The sequence below is a fragment of the Hydra vulgaris genome, chromosome 07, assembly GCF_038396675.1.
Source record: "Hydra vulgaris chromosome 07, alternate assembly HydraT2T_AEP".
In the NCBI taxonomy this organism is placed as follows: Eukaryota; Metazoa; Cnidaria; class Hydrozoa; order Anthoathecata; family Hydridae; genus Hydra; species Hydra vulgaris.
Genome location: NC_088926.1, coordinates 931,704 through 949,401, shown reverse-complemented (window position 1 = coordinate 949,401; position 17,698 = coordinate 931,704). Strand labels below are relative to the sequence as shown.

The following is a 17,698-nucleotide window of genomic DNA, read 5'->3' as shown; positions in this document are numbered from 1 at the left end:
TTTAAAAATACATGTATGCCTTAATACAATGCAGTGCAGATTTATAACCTCATCTGTCTAGAAGCATTGAAAGCCGATTTCAAAGATTGTTGATCAAGTTCTATTTGTAGATCTATTTTTGAAATCAACAAAACACTTTAATTGAATCTATTTATACTTTAACTAAATCATTTTATTCACTGATTCATTTTATAATTTAAATTATAAAGTCATTTAAAACTGTGATGCATAATTATAACCTCATTATCTAAATTTTATTGTCAAAAATAATCTTTAGCAAAGTTTAGGTTTTGTAAAAAATAAAAAAATAAAAATTATTATCAAATATTTTAAATATTTACGATATGCTAAGTTACTTAAAAAAATTACGATTTTTGTCAAATAAAGTATCAGTGATACGTCTTTTGTAGGTTTCTCTTAATATTAATTAACATTTAAAAAACAGTTAAGTAACATTTTAAAATAAGTTGTAATTATTTTAGTGTTTTGTAAATATTCACTTTATTTTTAAAGTTCAATAAGCTGATTTTGGCAACATTTTGACAACATTGTCTGCTGACATTCAATAAGTACAGTTAACAAACTTATTCAACAACCAGAAAAGTTCGATTTCAATTTGTTTTTTAACTTTGTTTAATACAACAATAAGTTTGTAAACTTTGAAAGTTTACTAACTTATGTGTAACAGTTATATTAATATGATATGAAACACAAAATACCGAGGTAACAAGGCACAAACAACACAGGGACACATTTAAAACACAAAATAACAAAATGATAACGATAAGATTAAGATACAGACGGCAATAAAGATAGCAAGAATGGTGTGTGATGGTATTTTTTATCAAGCTCTCTGAAACATCATTGGTGAATATATTGTGGGCCTTAGGATGGAGTTTTACCTACATTAGTCCACTACTTAATTTTATTTGGATCTTACAACATATTGATTTTTATTGTCATTCTGCACTCCCCTTTTGATTTTTTTATATATATTTTGATTATATATATATATATATATATATTATATATATATATATATATATATATATATATATATATATATATATATATATATATATATATATATATATATAAGGAAAAAAGAAACCAGTCTTAGTTAAACTAAAACTTGTATTGTTTTAACTTGTTACCTTGGTAACTCATGTTTCTTGAGTTATACTTTTATTGTTTTAAAATTTTTTTAGATTAAACCCAAAGGTCTTGATTATGTTCAAACTATGATGTGTGGTTCATGCTCAGTTGAAAATGCATTAAAAGCAGCAGCCATAAAATACAGGGTAAATAATTTTTTTCAAGTAAAATACACTGTAAATAAGTTACACGGTAAATAATATTTTAATTTTCAAGTAGTTTACAGCATCTTTTTTTTCATTTACTTTTCAAAAGTATTATGCACAGATAATTAGAACTTTTTTTTTAAATGTAATTTGTCTAGTTAATTTTAGAGTTTACATCTATGTGTAGTTTATTTAAGAGTTTACATCTGTCTAGTTTATTTTAGAGGTTATATCTATGTCTAGTTAGTTTTACAGGTACATCTGTCTAGTTAATTTTAGAGTTTGCATTTATGTCTATTTAGTTTTACAGTTTACAACTGTCTAGCTAATTTTAGAGTTTACACCTACGCCTAGTATTAGGGCTTTTTCTGTAATAAATGAATTTTTAAATTAAAAAAGAACAAAATGGTAAAGAATTTAATCAGCAAACATCAGTTTTGTAGTACAATACATGCTTTTCTTCGTATGGTTGTTCAAGTACAATTCTCTATTCAGGAATGAGAAAGTAAATTCCATCTGAGATTTCATCTGAGGATGAATCAGAAGTATCACCTGCTCAACCTGGATTTTTAACAAATTTTGTTTGCTTGTAAAACTGCATTATGTTATTGTGATGCTGTATCTCTTGCTTTTGACCACCACCACTGCACCACTACCACACCACTGCACCACTACCATAGCACTACACTACTACCACATTTATGATTATAAATCTTTATTTCAATGGATGATTTTGTAGTTTTGAATTTGAACAACAAAATTACATAATTCAATTTATTGTTTAAATCTACTCTCTAAAAGCTAGTCTGCCATGCTAATCACTTAAAATGTTTTTAATGATATAGGTTACTTGCTAATTGATGATGCTTCTGTAATGAAAAAAGTTATTGATTACTCTTTGATACAACAAAAACTTTGTTTTGTACATGAAATACATTAAACAGTGATCAATGGAGTTTAGTTTAGTTAGGTTTATTGATGTTTTAAATTTAATGAAAAACGTGATAATATCAAAACTTTAATTTTGACAATAGTTTTCTTTGATGATGAAAATATAGTGTGCTCCTGATCATCCTTAATAAAGTTTTGATTAAAGTTAAAAAAATATTTGTGACTTCCTTGACAAAAATCAACCAAAAAAAGCTGTTCAAAATGTTCTAAAAATGAGTTTGGTTAGGAAAGGTTTTATAAGTTTTGAAATTTTAGATTTTTTAACTAATTGAAATAGTTTTGGTTGATGTTTGTCAAGGTTTAAAGATCTAGTTAGGTGTTTCAAATATTTTGGTTGATGTTGGTCATAATTAAAAGGTTTTGGTTTTTACTAATGTTATACTAATTATAATATAATATATATGTTAAATAGCATAATATTAGTGTGTAATAAATATTATAATAGTAATGCAACAATATTGTTAGCGATTTCTAATTTACTTTAATCTTATAAGTATTTTGAAAACAAAGAATGGTTTACATTAGCAATGTTATCAAAGAATAAATTAAGTTTAAAATGGAACAAAATAATGATAAATAATAAAAAATATATTTTTTTAATGATTAAGGTAGGCTCAAATATAATGCAGAGGTTTTTGTTATATATTTTTTTGATCCTTTAAAATAATCATAGTAATATGTATATTGCTTCAAATTCTAGCTTCTAACAGTCATTGCTTCAAATTCCAGCTTTTAAAAGTCACAACTTAAAAATGGAACTGGATTTAAAAAAATATAACTCCCATAAGATATTAAGTAAAATAAAATGTGTTTTAAAATATATTTTTATTCTAGTTTTTATATATTTTATTATTTTCAATTAAACTATTCCCTCTGACATTATCCACTAGACCTGGTAAACATTGAGCTAATTTCTGTATGAGCTCAGTATTAATTTTTTAAGGCAGCACTTAATCGTCATTTAACCCCAACGTAGTTTTATAAGATTTTTTGCTTGCCAGTTATTGTTGAAGGAAAGACCTTTCAAAATACTATGAAAATTTTCAAAAAGATGACATTCTGGTAAGTTAGCAGGTTTATTCTCACCTTCTCGACATTATGTGCTTTTTTCTTGGTTGGGTACTTTGCAACTGTTTTTGAGATGATGTGTGATGATGTTAAATCAAGCCAGAATACATATGCTTTAGCTGAATCAGGCCAGAATACATATGCTTTAGCTGAATCAGGCCAGAATACATATGCTTTAGCTGAATGATGCTTACGGATGAATGGAATAATTTTTTTTTTTAATACATTTGTTTAAATAATTTTTTTTATCTATAGCCGTACTTACACAGCATGTAACAAATTGTTAGCCATCTGTGGTACCACTACTAGTTGGTTAATCTCACCTAATTAGGTCTTATTTAGCAATGGTGGAAACAAGGAGCTATCTATGCAAAAGGACAACTTTGCCAACAAGTGCCTTGTTTCCATTAACACAATTTCTTTCAAAAAAAAAACTGAATTAGAAGTTTGCATTAGAAGTAGAAGAAGTCTCTAGTTTTGAAGTTTTTTTTTTATAGTGCTGAGTGAGGAGTGGTTTCTATTTAAGAATATAATTATTTATGACATGAAAAAAACGAAAGGATACTCCATCATGCTAATGAAACATTAGTTTTAAGTTTTTCAACTTTTTCAGAGGCATTTTAATAGCCTTTTTTTTAAATAGGTTTTTTGATCCATCTAAGTTGGTCCTGATCCATGACTTCTAAGATGGTCAGATTCTTTATTTGCATGTTGGATTATACTGTATATAGTTGATTTTGCAATTTTCTCTGCTTGTCATAAAGGTAAAAAATGTTCTACAGTACATTTATTACCTTTATATTTATTTTCTAAATAGATCATGTACTCAAGCTCTAGAACTGTCATTTGCTTTGCTTTCATTTTCTAAAATAAGAAATAATAAGACCTAAAATCTAAACAAATATTAAAAAAAAAAAAAAACAATATTCAAGCATTTTTTAAAAAAACATTAGTATATAGTATAATTAAATTATAATAAATAAAATATGTTATTGCCCTTATTTAAGTGAACACATGTTATTTAAGTGAACACTTGTTATTTAAGTGAACACCTGTTATTATACACTAAGTATTAAAATGTTGACATTTATCTAAACAGTTTGCCAAAAAAAGGTAGATAAAACAAAAATTTGTGGTATTTAATGTTCTTTATATTGATTTCCGACCCAAACTCTTGATTGGTGATTTTATTGTATATTAAAATTTAATTAGGACTAATTCAGGTGACATATATATATATATATATATATATATATATATATATATATATATATATATATATATATATATATATACATTTTATATATACATTTATATATACATTTTATTTTAGAATGACCAACGAGGCACTGATATACCTTCTGAGAATGAGTTGTCAACATGCATGGCTCAAGAGGTATGTTTCTTACACAAAATTTACTAAAGTTTATTAAACAAAATATCAAATTTTTCTTGTTCAAAAATGAAAACAGTTTCTAAATTTTTATCATGTCTTTCTATCATAGAAAGCTTCTTTGTTAAATTACTAATATTCAAAATTTGCTGTATGCAATTTGTTAATTGTTACCATTCATTAAAGTTTGTTGCATTTAAGTGTTGCATTAAAGTTTGTTGCATTTAAGTGTTGCATTAAAGTTTGTTGCATTTAAGTGTTGCATTTAAGTGTTGCATTTAAGTATATACAATTTGTTAACATTCTTTAAAGATTATTGCTTGTAACTGTATGCAATTTGTTTTCCTTATTTAATTTTTATTGCATGCAATTAGTTTCTGCCTCCAGAAATAAATAGGGACATTCTTACTATCATTATACAAGAATACAAATTAGACAAATGGATAGATGTATAATATTGCAGTTCAGCTTTCTATCATCATTATCCTTTGTTTTTCTGTGTTCTTTATCAAGTACTACTAGAAAGTTTTTCTTTATGTTTTTCACATTTCATATTTCCATGCACCTTCTTCTTTAAGATCTCATTTCTGCTCTCTTATCTTGGGATATACTTCAATTATTTTTATCAAAGTGATTTCATTTTGAGAAGAATAATTCACATAGTTTACTCTTTCAATTCACTAAGTTTACTTTTACATTACTCACTTGTTTTGCTTTTTATAAATCAGGTGTTTTTATAAATCATGTGTTTTATAAATCATGTGTCTTTTTGTAAATAATGTGTTGCAGACATGTCAATCTAAAAATTCTATCAACATGTCTCTGTCAATATTATAGAAAAAAATTTGACTCTAATTAAGGAACTTGAATTGGAATTAAAATGTATTGAAATAAATCTTTTCATTTTAAAAGAATCTCCATGAATACAATTTAAAAAAAAACATAAAAATTCCAACAGAAGTTTTTTTATTAAATTTTTATTTATTTTTTAAACTATTTGCTTCCTTTTAAATTATTATATTTTAATTAGTTTTCTGAATTAAATATATAAATAGAAAAGCTTTTAGCATTTTATAAACTTTTAGTAAAATTTTAAAAAAATGTAAAATTTAAAATTCAATATTAATTTTTTTATAAATTCTGCATCTGCAATCTGATTGGTGCAGATCTTATACAAAATTCTGTGTCTCCTTAAGTGATGCAAACTTGTCAAAAGATTAAATTTTGGTCAAGTGATTGTGTGCAGTAATGTCAAGATAAATCTCATACTTCCAAATGTCAACATATAATGACAACTTTATACGCTAAGTAGATGCAACTTAAGTATCAATAATTTGCTTGTAGGCAGAACAGAAAGTTGATGTTGATGTTTTCAACTGATTGCCAATAACAAAAAAGTCCAGATATTTTTAATTTCAACTGTTCAACAGAAAAGCATTATCATCTTTAGGCATCTTTATTTGTATTTTATCATCTTTCCTATTTTGATATTGCTATCAGAGAAAGTGTTTTTTTTTTTTTGCTAGAAAAAAAAAAAGTTATTTTGCTAACAGAGAAAAAAAACATTTTTTGTTTGACACATATTAACTTGTATCAAAAAGCTCTGTTGTCATGGGAATGCATATTTGGCTCGTATGTAGGTTACCATAAAATTTATAAAGATTAAACTAGTATGGGTATTGTGGCATTTAGGAAAATTTGTTCATGTCTAGTTGTGATTTATTTCAAAACTTTCAATTAGACAATGCACTATGGTTTCTGAGACCTGATTTTTGGCAAAAACCTATTTTTTTTAAGTATTAAAAAGGTATTGCACTTCAGCAAAAGAAATGTGATTTAGTATTGGTTTTAAAATAATCTTGGTCAACTAAAATTAAAAAAACTATATTTTCACCAAAAAAAAGAAACAGTACACTATACAGCAGAAGAAGCACTAAAATTAATTTTGGATTCCACTTTAACAACAATATCAAAACATTAGACTAGGAGCTGTTATCAAAATTATAATTTGTTTCCTGATTACAAAGAGATTTGGAAATGTAAATTCGCATTTAGAACAAATGGTATATCTGAAATGGTTTGAACTCAGAAGATAATAAGATCTTAACTTTAAAACTTTAAAAGGATTTACAATTTTTTTAACTAATAATAAAAAAATTTAAATCAGCTTTACTTTATTTATGACAAAGTTTTAGTATATGGCAGACAAATTCTAGAAAATGCAATACTTCCAATTGGTTAGTTTGGTAAAGAAAGACCTGAAGCAAGACATAAAATTTATAAACATGATTTATAATAATAATAGACAATTTTATGCATGCAAAACCAGCACAGAGAAAAATCTTTTTTTCATAGAACCTTAGATATCTCAGATCCTATCATTTCCAGTATTAATTTATACAGAAGATTCCAGAACCATTGTAAGTTCTCTCCTTGTTCTGAGGTATTCAGTTTACTAACAGAAATGCCATCCAATACCTCGCAACATCAACATATCAAAAGCAAAGAAGATAGTGAAAGCGATGGCGACTACGACAATGAAGCTTCTGTTGAAGACTTTCTGTTAACTTTTTAGATTTCATTTAATTGGATAGTAAAATATTTTTGAAATTAGCTTATTTTTGAATATGAATTGATCTAATGATATTTCTTTACAATAGATTTAAATAAAATATAACTGTATTAAATATATCTATATATTGAATTTATATAATTTTATTAAATATACTAAATGTATTATATATACTAAAGGAATTATATATATATATATATATATATATATATATATATATATATATATATATATATATATATATATATATATATATATATATATATATATTAATAATATATATATTAATAATATATATATTAATAATATAAAATTTAGTTAAATTATATTTAGAACAGTTTACCTATCTTAAGAAATAAAAATCATTAGTTATTTAAATTGAAGTTATTAATTTATGCCATATATTCGGGTCTTAGGAACCATAGTGCAATGTTTCAGCAAGATAATGTTTTGCTCCATACAGCAGATTGATTCACCAATTAATTTGTTGATATCAATATTTGACTCATACCTTGGCAACCATGATCAGTTTAATAGTTTAATAGGTATGTATTTAGCAGTATCCCATATGTCTTTCATTTTGTAACTACCTAATGACACTTTGCATTTCTCTTTTCTTACTCCAAGATACACTGGCTGTGGAACTATATAAAAATAATTTTTTATCAAATATGCTTATGTTCTGTATCAACTTTATCAATACATGTAGTCACAGTTGCAAGATCTTTATAAAGATTTTGGACAAAATGTTCATCAATATTCAGTTCTTTAAAAATAGATGAACATGCTTTAAAGGCTTTGAAGATAACTACAGCAAATCCTGCAGTAGTTTCTTTACACTTTCAGTTACAAATTGCTCATTTGTCAAAAGTATGTTAGATCATGCTTAAATCTTAGCAATAAATAAAACAAATAATTTCTGCATATTATCTTGTATATTGCTTCTATCTCTATTATCTGCAGAATCTACACTGCATTTCAATTGCTCATCTGTATAGACATCATTTATATCATTAAATAAATATTGGCTAGAAAAGTCACATGTAGATTCTGTATTCTTTACATATAACAAATTCTGATGATACTTGCAAATATGCACTTATAAATTTTGAAAACTGGAACATCTTTTAGAACAGTCACCTTGGCCACATGGCCACATATCATTTTGTGCATAGACAACATGTGCTTGTTTTAAATGCCATACAATTGTGTTTACAGCACCAAAGGACTTTTCTCAGACAAAACAATGTAAACTCATACTAAAATAGGGTTTTAAAATATTTTGATAGTTTAGATCTTTTCTGAATTATGTAACTAATAGACAAAAATACTAACCTAGTGATATGAATCCAGCTATGCTTTGATCGCACTTGTACACAACCACTTTTTTTTTTAATTGATCTTGGTTAAACATGCAAAGAACTAAACACCCAAATCCATCAATATCAATAAAAGAATACTCAACTAAATAAAAAACAGTTTTCAATAGATATTACTATTAACTTTTGTATTATAATATTACCTACCAAAAAAATTTTGATTTGTTGCAATATTAATAAGTAGAATGTAAAAAATTAAATGCAGATTTAATCATTATACAGCAAAAAGTAAAATCATAACAAACATGAAAACCTAAGTTTAAACTTAACTGCTAACTCCTTTATATAGAATGTCTGATATACAATGTGGAGCTGATATACAATGTGGAGCTGATATACAATGTGGAGCTGATATACAATGTGGACCTGATATACAATGTGGATCTGATATACAATGTGGAGCTGTATGCATCGTGTAGGTGCGTACAGCTGATACTCCAACAATAAAGCTGCATAAAAAAACACATATTAAAAAGAAGTAAAATGAAGACAGTTTTCAATAAACTATTTTGATAGAAAAAATTACAGTTAGTTTATTGCTAATTGAATATAGTTTGAAAAAGTTGAATAGTAACATAATTTAATACATCACATGTAAAACTTAAAATACAATAAATTTTTTTTATACATTGCTATTTTAACACCACTATTGAAATAATAGTTTGGTTATACCAAGCAAGAGCTACCAATAAATTCCAACGTAAGAAGTTCAATAGTTACCAAAAAAGTAATTTAAAGGTATTAAAATAAAAAATGCAGAAAAATAGGAAAAAAAGAAAAATTTGAAGACATAAAATTCATGTCTTCAAATTTTTTTTTTAAGTTTTCTTATTTTCCTGCATGAATGATGAATTTATTTATAACAATGATAAGAGACTCAAAGTCTCCCTTGTTGCAATAGAACTGTGAAGTTTCTTTTTTAATATGAGGTAAAATTTCTTAAACATTTCCTTATTTTACAGTTGAGCTGTGATTGAATTCTCTTGATTTGAGGAAATATATTTAATGGATAATTTAGTTTGTCTAAACTAAGGTTTTAATTTCCTTCCTTTCACATAATTTGAGTAATTTCTTTCCTTACAGGTGAAGGAAAGATCTTTTTGAGTGTTTTTATGTCTATATATTTATTAATACAACTTCTTTTCTTTTAGTTGCCAGGTACACCAGATTTAGTGTTTCTTTCCTTCACTCTTGGTTTTCATGGTCGAACCTTTGGTATGAATTTTAAAAAGAAATTTTTATAGCTTTTAGTTTATGTTTAACAGTAATATATTTAAACCTTTCTTTAGTGATTGATATTGTTATTATATAGACTGATATTGTTTTCAGCATTGGTATTTCAGATTTTGGTATTAAAGATTTGTTTTAGAGCCCACTACCTGCTTGATTGTACCATACACACTTTATTTGTAAATCTATTTTAATCAAATTTGATTTTGTAATTAAGTTGAGATCGAAGAGATAACAAAGTTTGTTTTAAATTTTTCATTGTTTCAAATTCAAATTTAACTATATCGGTTTTAATAAACAAAAATTATTTGAAAAATGAAAAAATTATTTTTTGTGCAATAAAAAGTGTAATGAAATTAAAAAACAAATTTTTATATTGGCTATAGATAATTTCATTCATTTATTTATTATTCCACTCATTGTTGGCCATCATGTCAAAAACCAATCATCTGTATCATCTTAAATAATAATATAATACCAACTGTTAAATACCAACTTAAATAATACAAACTGAAATACCAACTGTTAAAAGAGTTTTTTGTGCAATAAAAAGTGTAATAAAATTAAAAAACAAATTTTTATCTTGGCTATGGATAAATAATTTCATTTATTCATTTATTTTTCCACTCGTTGTTGGCCATCATATGCGATAGTGGTGTAGTGGTAGTGCGCTCGCTTCATAAGCGAGAGGTTCCGAGTTCGATCCCCACCACATCCCTGGTAGTACCGCGCTCAACTTGTTTCTCCGCGCAGCGGCCTTGTTCGTCAAGGTTCGTGTTTCGGAGTTATAAAGTTGAGAGAGGGTTATAACCACAATTAAGTAGCCTCCTCATCTGGGCCTTGGGGAGGTGAAATAACAAAAAAAAAAAAAAAAATATTAAAAACCAATCATCTGTATCATCTTTGTCAAAATCTATGATCATTACATGAATTTTTTTCAAAAAATTAAACTTTCTGTAGCTTTATAAATCCTTTCAGTAACCAGATTTCCTTTAATCCATTCAATATGCTTTAGAAATACCAACTGTTAAAAGAGTTTTTTGGGCCAAAATAATTAGACTCAGCCAACTGTTAAAATCAAGAATTTTTTTAGGTGGACCACATCTGAATGAAAATTGCTGAACAAGTATTTTTATTATTTTCGCCATTGTGGTATCAGTCAGATCTAGAGCATAGTCAGATCCAAGATCCGGAACTGAATACCTGGGTACCTGTACCATTTTTTTGAGATCAGGATCTGGATCTATTTGGTTTACATATTCAGTTCTTGGTTTTTTACATAAAATTACTTTTTTATAATGTTGATGTTGGATACCATTTTAACCTACTAATAGTTTAAAACAGTTGCACTTTGAAGCATAATAATGTTTCAAAGCAATTTAGAAAAACAATTTTAAAATGGCTTTCCAGGAATTTAAAAGCAACGCTCCTGTTTGAGAGTATTTTTTAAAGTGCCAAGTAAATGAAACTGCTCTATGCAAAACCTCTAACATTGTTGTAACAACTTAAGGAAGCTGCACAAAAAATTTTTGCATAACACAAAAGCTGTGTTATGCTAAAGCATCTAAAGATTAAGCACAAAATAGAATTACCATTATTACATCCTACAAAAACAGTTCAAAGTTCATCACGAAAAGATATCAGAAATTTTGCATAAGCAAAAGGTACTATTGCCAATATATTAACAGATCTCATTGCAATTGATCATCAATTGTATTAAATGAAGGTCCATCAATTATTGGTGGACTTTCGTTTAACACTGTTGCTAAAAGTAAGAGGTTATGAAAATTTGCATTAGCTAAAGGACAAAAAATACCTTCGATTTCCATTTAAAATATTTTACTGGATCATGCTAAAGACAATAAGGCTCAATTAACAGCTGAATTAAAAGATATGAAAGCTAACAATATCAGATTTAGCTTAACTGATGAATATACATCAATTAAAATGTGTCATATGAATATTATTGTGCACACAAATGGAATCTTTTATAATCTTGGACTTGTACATGTTGTCATCTGAAAAAGCCGTTGAGATAGTAAGTGAAAAGGCGAGTGAATTCTAACTGGAGTTTGATAATGGTGTTGTTATACAACTACAGATGGTGCATCTGTTATGGTTAAATTTGGTGATTTAATCAACCCACTAAATCACATATAGTGAGGACAACAATGAAGAGCTTAATTAAGGTGAAGAGATGGGCTACATTGAATTTGAAAATAATTCAGTAGAAGATTAAAAATAATATAAAAGATTACTTTTCAATTTTTAAAAAGATATATAAATAAGCCTAGTTTTCTATTATCTGGTACTTTAGATGCTTTTGGAGTTAAGTCAAAAAAATCAGCATTAACATTGTTAGCTAAAGAACTTTTACTAAAGCTTTTACCTCAAGCAGTCAAAGAAGATTGTATCGAAAGTAATGTAGATTTTGAAATCCAAGTAGAAGAAAATTTTGATATTAAAACACAGCTAGGAAAAGCTATACAAAGTACTGAGCTAAAACAAGAATTATATAATGAAGTTCTCAGTATAAAATCTCTTAATAAAGAATTTTCTGTCTTTGAGTCAACACAAAAACGTACTTCTAATTTGGAGACTTGATTTCAGTGTTTAAAAACTATCCAATCAACATCTGTTGAGAGTAAGCGAATTTTAGTGCATGCAGACTGTTTGTAACCAAACTTAGGAGTAGCTTAAATGATAACATTATTGATATCTTATGCTTTTTTAAAAGTTACTACGAAAATAATAAAATTGATTAAAATTGAAACTAAAATAGATTTGTTGATATGAAATGCTATAAAGAATTTTTTTAACAAAATTAACTATTGATGTATATATTTTAAGAATTAATGAAATATTTTTTTAATTTGTTTTTAAGCTAAAATTAAATCCGGTTTTGGTTCTGGATCCAAATCTTGAAAAATTGGGTAGGGTCCGGATTCTAATTATTTTGCCAGATCTGTTATGCCCTAGTCAGATCTCTGCTAATAAACTAGTTACCCAGGTAATTTTCATTACAGCATTTATTAGATCCACTTCTTAGTGAAATATTTTACTAATCCAAACTTCAGAAATCAAGAGTTTTTAATAACTCTGCCAAGTTAGAATACAATTAGCTTGGCCATAATCACCTCTAGTAAAGTCAGTTAGGGTTCTTTGGCTCTTTCATAAAATATTAAACCAAAACAAAACCTGTTAAATTAAATATTTGAAAAATGTGGTCATTTATAATTGAAGTTGGTGTACATAGAGTTACCTAGGTTACTTAAAGCTTGTTTACCTTATAAAGTTCTCTTAGGTCTATAAATTTTCTTCAGCTTAAAATATATGTTCTTTTTAAATTTAACAATTTATTTTTGTGGTAAATTTTGATAATTTTTTAATTATTCAAACATTGACACTTAAAATAAATTTAACTAATTTTCTCTGCTCTTTGCAAAGCCTTTTCCTAAAAAATTAAAAAATTCTTTTCAGGGGTTTAAGTTATAAAAAAATAAATTGCTAACTAAAGTCTCTATTCATTTTTTAAAATTATTGAATGTCCAAATAATTACGTAGTAATGTTCAAATAATTACGTAGTAATGTTCAAATAATACGTAGAGATGTTGAAACAAAAAAGATTTAAAAGTAATAAGAAACTTATCATCATCGATAAGATGAGGAAACATACATCATAACATATAGCATAACATCATAACATATAGCATAACATCATAACATATAGCATAACATATAACATCATAACATAAAACATCATAACATACAACAATATAACATATAACAATATAACAATATAACATATAACAATATAACATATAACAATATAACATATAACAATATAACATATAACAATATAACATAGAACAATATAACATATAATAATATAACATATAACAATATAACATATAACAATATAACATATAACAATATAACATATAACAATATAACATATAACAATATAACATATAACAATATAACATAACATCATAACATAAAATATTTTTACATAGCATTAAGGATATAGAAATTGATAAAAACTAAATTAAAAGTTTGACAAAAAGTTTTAACATTTTACTAGTTTATAAGTTTTTTAGTCATATGGTAGTAGTTTCTAGCAAATAACAATGATTATAATTGCTGCTCCATTCCAATTTACACATACTTTACAATGACTAAGAAGTTTAAAGAAACTTCAGTAAAAATGTAATTTTGATACTTCCTTGATATCAAATAACTCAACTATGACAACAATCGATCTATGAAAAAAAAAACAATAATTTTTGTTATTCAAAGAAGTTTAAATGACATTGTTTCAGACCTTGCAACAAAAGTTTCAATTAGAGGAATTAAAGAGTTACACAATCAATCAATAATGATGGATATAAAATATCACATATGACATCATGTGTAAACAAGACTGTCAGAGTAAACAAGACTGTCAGGGTAAACAAGACTTAAGTAATATAACTATAGTAGTTTTGGTGATAAAAAAATAAATTAATAAAAAATCAAAATCATCAAAGTGAAATACTGGCCAATCACTTTTTATAATTTTTTTTCTTTTAAAATAAATTGTAGTTAAAAGTGCTTTGCTTTATGAAGGCCTGTGCTTTATATATTTAAGCCATAGTATTATATAACACTTTAGCTATGGTACTATGTGACACAAACACTTTATAAGTTTTTGATTCATGTCTATGAAATTTAATTACTTAGTCTTCCTTTCAATATTTTTCCTGAAGTGCTTTAGGAGGCAACTAACAAAGTTTTTTAAGATCTTTTGTGGAAGTTTTACAAAAATCTGTAATTTAAAAAAAAAAAAAAATAAATCAATATAGGCCCGCTTCACCATCTTTTATGTGCATCTTTTATTTGTACATTTAGAAAAATGATATACAACAATTTAGGGTCAACAACAAGAAAACTCTATGTAAAATAATCTAAATAATATCCTTATTAATATTATTGTTTGTGAATTTAATTAAAAAAAAAATCAAAAGTTTGCAAAATTATGTAATGATATTTAAAATCTTTCAGAAGTGACATTTTTTTTGCAGGACATTTTTTTTAATATAATAAACCATTTCTAATTAAAAAAATATAAACTCAATTTTTTTTTTTAAAGGGGAAAGTTGGCTAGGAATTGAAACTTGACCCACTGTACTGTACAGTATGCTGCTAGAAAGTTGAAGTAGAAAGCTTTTCTAGCAGGAGATATCCAATTTTGACACATCCTTGAATTTTCTATACTCAGAAATTTCTATACTATTTTATATATTGTATTTTTTTTCAAGGGTTTTATCCTATATGATATTTTGAAGTTAATTGTTAAGGTTGTTGATTAAAAAGTTAGTAACCTTCAATCCTGTAGTTTCTAACCCCCTGACTTTTGGACTAAGTAATGTGTTTAATATTGTTGAAATTATTTTTATTAATTTTACTAATTTAAAAAGTACACATGTTTTAAATAATCTTTTGTTAAGGTGCTTTATCTGTGACTCATTCAAAACCAATTCACAAAGTTGACATTCCTGGATTTAAGTGGCCTATTACTGATTTTCCTGACCTAAAGTATCCATTAGAGGATTATGTTAAAGAGAATAAAGAAGAAGAGGCTCGGTGTTTAGAAATGGTACTTTTTTGTTCTTTTTTTTTTTATTTTAGTTATAATAAAAGTCTGAAAAAAATCAAATTTCAGACCTGGAGAGACCATATCTCAGTAATCAGATCTCAGTTTTTTATTTTTTGAAATAAATTTAAAAGTTTACAGTATTTCACTTAAATTTCAGGTTAAAGATAATAAAGTTAGACTTCTTTAAATGTTTTTTTTTTTTTAATTTGAATCATCCCTTACAGAATTTATGAAATTGATTTGTTTAATGCTAAATAGTCGTTCAATTAAAGAATTTATTGGTTTTGAAATTTTAGAATATTATATATAGTGTTAAAATAAAAAATTTTGGTTAGCAATCATGCCAGCAAACACCAAGACATGATTGATCAAGTGTAAAACTTCAACAAATAAATGTTTTTTTATAATAAATTAATCTTATTTACATTTTGTTGGGCATCCTTCTTTAATGGATTTTATTTGAACCCTTTGTGTTACAGTTATTACAGCATCCTTCTTCAAGGATTTCAGATAAAAGTTTTAAGTACTGTTAATATCTTTTGTTATGTGCAAAAGTTTGCACTAAAAAACATATGTGTGTGTGAATTCATATTTGGGTGTTGTCAGTTTTTGATATGTCACATCATAGCTCTAACATTTTGCTAATGATAAGTTTTGATAATTTTTTTTTCAGTTTTATGAATATTTTTCAGTTATGAATAAATATCAGTTTTTTAGTCTGTTATGAGGAGTAAAACTCCATATAACAGATTTATATTTTTATCTTGATATTTTGTCATTTTAAAATTTTTAGAAGCTTTATACCAATATGACTCAGTTAATTGATTCAAGAAATTTCTGCTATTTTTTCACCAAACTTGCTTTCTCTTAGTGAGACCAATAAAATTCTGCTATTCCTTCTTCAGATCCCAGTGTTGATGGGTACTATCCTTTTAAGTTAGAGCTCTTCCCAAATTTATACAGTATTGTGAAAAAGTTAAGAACCACTAAATTAAAAAAAAAAATTTTTTCAAATAAATTTAATTAATTTTTATTCTATAGATAATAAAATAGTCTTTTTTTTTCAAACATATTAAATATAGCAAGAGAAAAAAGAAAAATTTTTTTTTTTTGAAAATTAGTTAATAGAACCTATAAAAAATAAGGATTAAATATTATGTGTTAATTTTTTTTTATATTTTTTTTGTGAAAAAGTTAAGAACCACAAAGAATTTTTTGTGCTAAATGCGGCGGAAACGTCTTTTTAAATTTATTTTTCCCTTTTTTTTTAAATATTCTTTTAATGACCTGAGTTATTACCAAAGAACCAATAAAAACATTTGAAAAAAATTAATTTTTTTAAATACTTTTAAAAAAAGTATTTAATTTCAAACAAAAAAAAATTCTTTCCTTTTGAAAAAATGAGCAGAAAAGCTATTACCTATGAAGATCGTGTAAAAGTGGTGCATTTTCACCAGGAAGGTAAATCCGCTCGCGAAATTGGAAGAATAGTAAAGCGATCACATACTTCGGTGCTAACAATCATCAAAAGATTCAAAGAGACGAAATCTTACGTTGATCGCCATCGTTCTGGAAGACCGCGTTTGACGACACGCAATGATGATCGCCTTTTAATCAGGTTGGCAAAGAAAAATCGAACCATGCCGTCGCATGAATTAAGAAGGGAATGGAAGCTTTCAAATGGACGTCAACCCTTGGTATCACTTGTGCGTAGGAAACTATTAGCTAACAATATGTTATGGAAAAAAGCTGTTCTAAAACCGCGACTTACCAAACGACATATAAAAAAGCGAAAAGAACTTTGCCAAAGCGTCAAAGAATGGTCTAAACAAAAATGGAGGACAGTAATGTTCAGTGATGAGATGAATATCGAGGTTGATAACCGAAAAAACCGAATTATGATTCGCAGGCAGCCTTCAGAAAAATATAATCACGATTGTATCGTTCAAAGAACAAAGCAAGGTAGCGGGTCGGTTGGAATATGGTGCTGCATGACATATTATGGTCTCGGTATGTTTAAATTATTTGATGGTCGACTCAACTCTACTTATTATGTCGATATTTTAAATAACAACTTGTTACCGTCAATTGATGCACTTGAGCAAAGCGTTCCGTTCATTTTTCAGCAAGACAATGCACCATGTCACAGGGCTAAAATTGTCTCT

The 17,698-nt window shown here is 26.3% G+C and overlaps 1 protein-coding gene across 2 annotated transcripts in view; it reads left to right on the top strand.

Annotated features, from left to right (window-relative positions):
- The window catches only part of LOC136071668 (4-aminobutyrate aminotransferase, mitochondrial-like), a 53,537-nt gene that overhangs the window by 12,802 nt on the left and 23,037 nt on the right, over positions 1-17,698 (top strand). For both annotated transcript variants that reach the window (XM_065800746.1, XM_065800747.1), the window contains exons 7-10: positions 1,209-1,301; positions 4,654-4,716; positions 9,816-9,879; positions 15,385-15,533. In XM_065800746.1, coding sequence (XP_065656818.1) covers positions 1,209-1,301; positions 4,654-4,716; positions 9,816-9,879; positions 15,385-15,533 — 369 coding nt within the window. The remainder of the gene's footprint in view (positions 1-1,208; positions 1,302-4,653; positions 4,717-9,815; positions 9,880-15,384; positions 15,534-17,698) is intronic.